The 8,969-nt window shown below is 39.6% G+C and overlaps 1 protein-coding gene across 1 annotated transcript; it reads left to right on the forward strand.

The window, feature by feature from the left end:
* The first annotated feature begins 840 nt into the window (after positions 1-840).
* On the forward strand, positions 841-6,512 carry MRPL35 (mitochondrial ribosomal protein L35). Its single transcript, XM_004691382.2, has 4 exons — positions 841-906; positions 3,418-3,604; positions 4,461-4,605; positions 6,195-6,512. The coding sequence occupies exons 1-4, from the start codon at positions 864-866 to the stop codon at positions 6,381-6,383; spliced, it is 564 nt and encodes a 187-aa protein (XP_004691439.1). The 5' UTR covers positions 841-863; the 3' UTR covers positions 6,384-6,512.
* The last annotated feature ends 2,457 nt before the right edge of the window (positions 6,513-8,969 follow it).

The raw sequence follows: 8,969 nt of genomic DNA on the forward strand, positions 1-8,969 counted from the left end.
ATTGTTCAGGAAGAGCTGGGATCTATCAAGTAACTTATTAATTAGGAAAAAATGTGAGGGAGCAAAGATATTCATTTGATTGTAGGTGGCATTCAATTTTTTTTTCCAAAACAATTTCTAATAACATTGTTAGAATATTTCCCATTCAACCAAACATCTAGCAGTTTGGGAATGATAATAAGGTTTGTTCTCTTAAATTAATAAAATGAATTTTTAAATGGTGTTTTTTTTTTTTTAAAAAAGGTTTGTTTATGCATACAAAACTAGGATACAGGCCAGAGGTGCAGGGGCTGTGAGAGAATTCACCACAGGAGACACTGGGGGCGGGGCGGGGGGGCGGGGGTGGGGGGGGGCGGGGGGGCGGGGGTGGGGGGGGGCGGGGGGGCGGGGGTGGGGGCGTGCAGAACAGGCAGATTGACAAGTACACTGCTGAGGGGAACAGCAGGCTAGACCACAGAGGTCTGTTACTCCGTGTGGGTCACCTCCCTGGCAGGGGATCTAACGCGTGTTGAGGAGGCTTCGTAGTGCTGAGATTTAACTCGTTGCGCCTCCAAAGAGGGCCCTAAAAATAGTTTCAAATAGGTTGTGGTTTTAGGTTTTTTTTCCAATCAGGGCAGTCAAATTTTCAAAAAAAATTTGAGCGATTACTATATGCTAATCACTCTTTTATAGGCACTTGTTTTACAGCGGTGAAGGACAGCCTGTTACTTAGTAAGCATTCCGTAAAGGTTAACTTGACCGCTCCTTAATTCACTTTTCCCCTCCTTCCCTAACTCCACCCACGTTACTTTTCCTAAGGCCTCTCGCCATAATGGTTTTAGATCCACTGCGGCTGCCGTAGCGGGGGTGGGGACGGTGGCAAGATGGCGTTCCCCGTCTTTGGCCGTGCGGCGAAAGTAGCGTCAGGTCAGTTGGAAGAACAGCGCTGTTTTTATACCTTCATAAAAGAGTGCGACCTCGTGAGACTGTGTGTGTGTTTAGCTGGGAGATTAACGGGAAAAGTGGGGGGAATGCTGTCATTGTTTGAGGTCAGATAGTTGTTTGGGGACCGGTCGCAACGCACCAACCTGCGGTCCCCGAGACGGTTGGACCATCAGGCTTGAATGGTCCAACATTTTCACTTCTTTACCTGCTCCTAATCCTTCTTCCTTCACTACAAAAAAAAAAAAAAAAAGAGGATTGGGACGGGTGGGGTCGAGAGAGACAAAAAGTACTACTCAAGTTTCTGTTTAGAAGGCGAAACCCCATTCTGCACCCGACTTTTGGCCTTGGAAAATTGTTAAGTTTTTCTAGCCTCCAGATTCTACAGCTTTAAAATGTGAATAATATCATGTGGAGGACTAAATGGAGTCGTGCACGTAAAGCGCCTTGCATAGTGTCTGACACATAGTAAACTGGGTTCAGGACGTTGACCACGTGTGTAGCTAGCAGGGACTGTGGGTGTTCTATTCACTCAGCCCATGACATAAAGATTTAGCTAGAAAGGACTTTGACTTGGTCACTCAGTCCCTGGCACAAGGACTTGGAGAAGGATTCATGACAGGGAGAGATGGTAGTAGCAAAGGCAAGTGAATTAACCTTTACCCTCTAAGGACTTGCGCGTAAAGATCATTCACATTTAAGATTAGCAGCAATTACTTTCATACAAAATAGAATTAACTTCTATGTACGAATAAATTAAAGAAGAAAAAAGCCCAGGTAGTAAATTTTTCAACGGTTACAGAAGGACTTCTGTACGTGTGTTTGTGTGTGTGAAATACAAGTATAAAGGAAAATTTCTGTGGCCTGCAGGAATGGTTAAATACTGTACACCTAAGTCAGGACATAGAACACTATTTCACCAGGAGCTTTCCACCCCTCTGTGCTTTTCCAATCAAAATTCTATATTTTTGCCAAATGTAAACACTTGTCTCATTTTTATCAATTTTCTTTCTCTGTAATGCCATCTATATGAATATCATTGTTTAATTTTGCTATTTTTGCACTTTACATGAAAAGACTCATGAACTCTAGTGTCATCTTTCACATGAAATTTATTCATTTTGCATGAAACTAATACTTTTTCATTGCTGTGTAGCTGTTATGTAGACTACCTGACAGTTCTATTAGTGGATATTTTTGTGTTCCCATTTTAGGGTGATTAGGGAGAAAGCTGATTGACTTATGTCCTGGTAAATGAATGCAAAAATTTCCCTAAGGAATGTGTGTGTCTGGGTGGAATTACTAGATCAGAAATATGTGTTTATTCATTGTTAATCTTATACTGCCAGAGTGATGTGTTCACTTACGTGTATGTTCCACATCTATACCAACTGTTGGTATGGTTAGATCTACAAATTTTTGTCAATCTGTTGGGTACTTAATGGTATCTCATTGAGGTTTAAGTAGCATTTCCTGGTTAGTAATGAGCCTTAAGTTTTTACATATGTGTATTGGCCATTTGAATTTCTTTTATAAAGTACCTACTAATAATTTGCCCATTTTTCTGTTGGGTTATCTTCTTCTTGATTTATAGTGGTTCTTTATATATTCTGTATATGCAACTTTCTTAAGTGTTTCCAATATCATCTGCCACTCTGGCTTGTTTTTTTTAGTTTATTATTGTCTTTTGATGAGTAATTCCTATTTTCATTGAAGTTATTGTCCATATATTTTTTAAACAATTGAAGTTGGTTATCAACTTAATATATTTGATTCCATTAAAAAGAATAATGTGGCCCTCCCTGGTGGCGCAGCGGGTTAAAGCACAGCACTGAAAATCTAAAGCCACTTTCACATGAGTTTGTTTCCCGCCTGCCCCAGAGGTGACCACATGGTGTGGCAGACCTCTCCTGACCCGCCCGCTGCTCCCCTCAGCAGTGTACTTCGTGGATCTGCTTGTTCTGCTCCCCCACTCTGTCCCTGGTGAATTCTCTCACCCTCCGCATCTCTAGTCTGTACCCTAGTTCTGTATGAATGAATAAATAAATCTTTAAAAAAAAAAAAAGAATAATGTAGCAACTTATTTTTAAAAGTCAGTATTTAAAATATACTGAGAATCACATGCTCTTAACTATTTAAAATTTTAGATATTTCATAAAATTAGTGAAAGGGTACATCAGCTAGACATAGTCACAATCTGAATAAAGTCGGAGCTTTTTGAATGATTCTGCCCTGCAGCCAAGGAGTCAGTCTGGCAGTAGTGTGAGAGAGGATAGAGGATTCAGTCCATGTGTCCATAGATCCTCTATGATCTGTTTTCTGATCTACCCCACCAGGAATTTCCACTATTTCCCTCAGTCATCTTCAATAGTCATAAGGCAGTGCTGATCCTCTGAAGCAGGTCCAGCCCCAATTCAGGCATGTATTTGTTTTAGCCCCAGTGCTTCTAAATATTTGAGGGCTTAATATTAAGTATATATTCTTCTCTCCCAACAGGAATCTTACGACCCCTGAATATTTTGGCATCTTCAACCTATCAAAACTGTGCCAAGAATGCCTATTTTAGTTCTTCACTCTTCACCCAGCATTTTAGTCATATTCAGATACCAGTTTTCTCTGCACCCACACTTACCACACCTGTCAGAAACCTGACATATGGGCATACTTCAACAATCCTTAACAGGTAGAGTATGTTTTAGTAAACATGATGCTTAGACAAAAATTCTAAAATAGCCATACCTACAAAAACATCACAGAAATAGCTGTTACTGTTTGCTACCTGCAGTTTTTTATGTAGCCTTTACCTGAGAATATAATTGACCTTCATATGCCTACCCGTGCCAGCATCAGAGACTACCAGCAGAACACACTCGTGCTGTTCTGAATGTGGTTTCGTACTTGGAACCTGTCAGCCAAAGTGGAGGGTAAACAAGATGCTCATTTTACAAGGGTAGGCTGTATGTGGTATCCATTCAGTTAGCAAACTCCCTGGGTACCAAGCACTATACTTGGTAGAGAAGAAGCAAAGATAAACAAGTTGAAGTCTTTAAGGAGTTTATAATCTAGTGGGCAGACAGATAAAAAATCAGGAAGTTAAAGGCCCTCCCTGGTGGTGCAACAGGTTAGGATGCAGCACTGCAAGCTAGCTGCAGCCACTTCAGTGCAAGTTCAATCCCTGGCCCCGGAGGTGACCCACATGACACAGCAGACCTCTCCTGTTTTGCCTGCTGCTCCCCTCAGCAGTGTACTTTGTTGATCTGCCTGTTCTGCTCCCCATTCTGTGGCTGGTGAATCCTCTTACCCCCCGCACCTCTGGTCTGTAACCCAATTCTGTATGCATAAATAAATCTTTTTTTAAAAAGTCAGGTTAAAATATGATTAACTGCCATAAACATTGAGAGAGAGGATTAATGAAGGATTACAAGTAGATGGTAGTTGCTGCTTATTTATGCTTATGGTTATGGTTTTAACAATATATTAAAAGTCTGTTCCATTCCAGTAGAGCTACTGAGTGAAAAATTGTTTTAAATATATTCTAGATTTGCCCCTTTGCTCCCAAATGTCCTGAAACTGCCAGTCAGAACTGTGACATACTTCAGTTCACGAAAAGGCAAGAGAAAAACTGTGAAAGCTGTCATCTATAGGTTTCTTCGACTACATTCTGGCCTTTGGTTGAGGAGGAAGGTAAGTCTTCATGCTGTTACTTGAGTGAAAAAGGATTTAGTAGATGAAAATGAAGCAGAATGCAGTTAGCTTAGCTTATCCATTGACTTCTCTCCCTCTCATCTTACTATTAGCTTTTGCTGGGCCATAAGTACAGACTTGGCAGGTATCTCTTTGTGGAAATAAATCCATGGGAGAAAATATGTAAGCGTTCATAAAGTATTCATAGTGGCTAATGTCTCCACTGTCAGTTTCACCTCAAGTCTTTACACACCTAGTATTTAACACGCACCAGAAGGCCTTTGAAACCCTGAATGTGTAATAACTTGCAAGGAAGCTGTATTTAAGCCTGGAGTATTACAGCAGGACTTAGTCACATGGCTTAGATTAGGGGCCTGACGAGCTTTTCAGCCTGTCTTGGATTGTATTCTCCAGGTAGCTTCATCTTTAGAACATTAACCCACGTCAGTCAATCCACCTGCTTTGCTTCCTACTCTGTCTCTGGTGAATCCTCTTATCCCACCCCCTTATCCCTGGCCTACACCCCAGCCTCTGGTATGCATAAATAAATAAAATGAACTTTAAAAAAGGAGGGAAATGTTTCCCATGGCCCACAATTCACAAAATTCAGAACTACGAGAACTGTAATGCTGCTACTTAGGACTCTACCTCTGGCCTACACCCGAGTTCTTATATACATAAATAAATAAATCTTTAAAAAGAAAAAGAAAGAACTGGTTCTCACTTGTGGCCCTAAAAGGTATTCCACATACAAAGTGGCCTTTTTCATCACAATCTAATTTTAATAGGAAAAAAAAAATACCTATTAGTTAACACACACTAATATATAATAGTTTCATTCAACTTTTTTATTGTTTAGTCCCGCCTTCCATTTCTGAACATAGAGTGGCTAAAAACTTCCAAGCGTTTTCACAATGGTTCCAGTCCACAGAATAATCTTAAGAAGATATTGGTGGTTGCCCTCCCTGGTGGTGCAGCCGGTTCAAGTGCAGCACTATGAAATCATCCAAAACCAAAGCCACTGCAGCACTAGTTCTATCCCCAGCCAGGGAGCTGACCCACATGGCGCAGCAGACCTCTCCTGACCCGCCCGCTGCTCCCCTCAGCAGTGTTTTACAGTCTGTCTGTTCTGCCTCCCACTCTGCCAATAGTAAAATCTCTCTCTCTCTCTCTCTTTCACACCCCGCCCCCACATCTCTGACCTGTGCCCTAGTTTTTGTATGCATAAATAAATCTTGTGGAAAAAAAATAGGGGAACTTTAAAAAAATAGTTGTTTGTTGAAGAGATAATGAGGTTATGCATATAAAGTTAGCCCTTATATCTCATCTTGCACTTCAGCCACAGAAATTTATTTAGCTTTATTTTCTGTGGTTCTAATATAATTTTTTCAACAAATTAAATTAGTACTTCTTTTTCACTTTGCACATGTTTTCTCTGCACACATTGAGAATCACATCTTCCTGAAAAACATGCCAACACTTCGGAGTCTTGTCTTTGTGTCCATTGGACCTTTAATCCATGAGTGATGAAGATATTTATAGCCCATGTAGTAAAATGTTTTAAATGTCTTTGTAATATTTTCTAACAGGCTGGTTATAAGAAGAAATTATGGAAAAAGACGCCTGCAAGAAAAAAACGCTTGAGGGAGTTTGTGTTCTGCAATAAAACTCAGACTAAACTCTTAGATAAAATGACGACATCTTTCTGGAAGAGGCGAAACTGGTATGCTGATGATCCTTATCAGAAGTATCACGATCGAACAAACCTGAAAGTATAGATCATTTTATAATTTCCCAATTATTAAATATGTATGTAGACAGTATCTTTGCAAAAATAAATAAGTATGAAATTGTATAAATTGTACCAGCTGTTATGGAAGCATACAGTACCTTATTAAAATTTTAAAACTTAATGGACTAAATGTGCCCAGATTTGTTCAGAGAAACAGTAGTTTAAAGTTACTGATTATTTTTAACAGTAGTGCGGCCTAATTAATTGTTTTACTAGGCTTATTTACTTCAAGGGACCTCAGGTTAGAACAGTCATAAAAAGAGTGTAAAGCTACCAAATTCACTTAAGCAGTGGGACATTATTTTAAGGGTATATATGTACCTGGTTGCTCACAAACTCCTCTCTGCCTTATCTCCAACCCAAAGTTAACCCCAGAGCTCAGAAAGAACAGAAATTGTCCAGTTGACCTTAGTCCAAGGCACCTACAGAAGCTTCAGCAGCACGAATTATTTGTTCTTTAGGCTTGGGGTCTGCCATGCATGTGACTCAGTTCTTTTTATGTTGTTTGCTCCATTTTCTACTCACCTGCCTGCGATTCACAGCTTTTGTTTTGCTTGCTCATAGTTTTGTCCCCACATAATAAGTCTAGCTTTCACGTTGAGGATCCTTTCTACCTCATGGTTTAAAACTTCTGTCTTCACTCATGAAGAGAAAGACTGTGTAACAGGACCAGCTTGTCTTTTTATGCCAAGTCTCATCAGGGCTCACCACCTGGTATAGATTGGCTGTTCTTAGGTGGGGAGTCCATTCTTGCCCATTGTGTAAGCAGGTTCACATGGAGAAAAAAACAGTTCTGTAAGCAGCTTCACTTAGAGGTGAACATGGGGTAGCAACACATATCTAGTATGCCAGGTTCACTGTGTTCATAACAGTTCTCTATCAGAACAGGGCTTTTTATACAGAAAAGAGTAAATGAAAGAGTTTTTCAGTGTGCCCATTCATGAAACAGAAGAGGCTATACAAATAAAGACAATTTTTACCCAAGCATTTTCAAAAATTTTATCACCTAAGATTTTGTACTTTTGATTGTGAGGATAATTTTTTTCCCCAAAATTTTCCAAAGATGCAATGTAGAAACTTAGAAGAGTGATCTCAGTCACTTTAGAATTGATGCAAGAGTTACTTTGCATTGTTCACATGGCGAGGAGCAGGTGAGACGCACTGAGGAAAATTCAGTTGACTTAGTGGTAGCAGACTAGGTAAGTGGTTCTCAGCTTTCCCATCAGAATCATTGGGAAGCATTTTCCAGCAACAGAACACTTTGTCAAAAACCATTATTAAGCAGAATTAAACATCAATTATGTTTCAACTTCTTTAATATAGTAGTTGATCAAATGTAGTTTCTATCATAAATAGAATAAGGTAAAAGATAACCAAATTGAAATCCTGTGGCATGTCAGACTAGAAGAATTCCTTGAAAACAGTGTTGTTTAATTAAAAAGAAAAAGGGGGCTGAGCAATAGAGTGTTCTAAAACTAAAAGGCCAGGTAAGTGTGTATATAGGACCAGTTAAAGGTCACATTTGATTTGTGAGGAGGGAGGAGGCTGAAGCATGAATATCATTCTGTTTTGATGGATTTTATTTCCTCATGCTTCTAAGATGGCAGAAACCAACCGCATACAAGCTTCCACATCATTCTCATGCCTGGCACATGCCCTCTCCTACTTATTCATGGTAGCAGGATGGAACTGATGCCTGGAGAAGTTGGGGAGAAGGCCACTTGTCCATGGACTCTGTGATGTATCTATTGTAACTATGGATAAGGTCGGTGTTACAGTGGCCTCAGAGCGCTGTGATTTCTCATCCAGGCTAGGGACTTCTAACCAGGCCTCAGCTTCCGAAGATAGATGTATGTGAAAGGGCTGACAGGCACTGACTTAGGGTATGGGGAATTTTCATACAGATAACTTTTGTTTTGTGGGTAATGGAGCTTACTTGTGGGTAATGGAGCTTAATTGTAGAGTTAACAAAAAAACATCTTTCATTAAAAGGTCTACCTAAGTGATATCCCAATATATATATAAATAATTTGTTAAATACCCTCCATGTCCCAGCATAGGGCTGGGCCTGTGTCTATAAAACTCACCTGCATACCAGCATTACAGAGTAGCTATTGTTTATCCTTAGCTTATATTTTGAAGAAACGGAAGCCTACAATAAATTAAATTACCTAAAATATAGCTATTAAGTCATAGAATCCATACCTAACTCACTGGACTCTTGTATATTTCCTTCAGTCTTTTAACATGAAAAATCATAGTCAAATCAAATGTCTGTAATCCAGTACTATAACTACTAAATCTTTATTCATGACACTTGTACTGAGTTAGCTTTTAAATTTTATAACTTTACTTTCCTGTTACTTGTCAGCTCTAAACCTGGCTAATCTCTGCCTTACTGACATTGGACTTGGTTCTTTTTCTCATCTCTTTATCCTTCTAATACTCTGAATCTACTTCTTTACTGGCTACTGCTTTATTTTATAGTCCTCATGTCAAACATAAAGAATACAGGGCCATAAAGGCACATAACATGAGTGTTTGATTTCGAGTTACAAAGCAGCAATGAAGT

The sequence above is a fragment of the Condylura cristata genome, unplaced genomic scaffold (assembly GCF_000260355.1).
Source record: "Condylura cristata isolate star-nosed mole 26May11 unplaced genomic scaffold, ConCri1.0 scaffold00031, whole genome shotgun sequence".
NCBI classification, from domain to species: domain Eukaryota; kingdom Metazoa; phylum Chordata; class Mammalia; order Eulipotyphla; family Talpidae; genus Condylura; species Condylura cristata.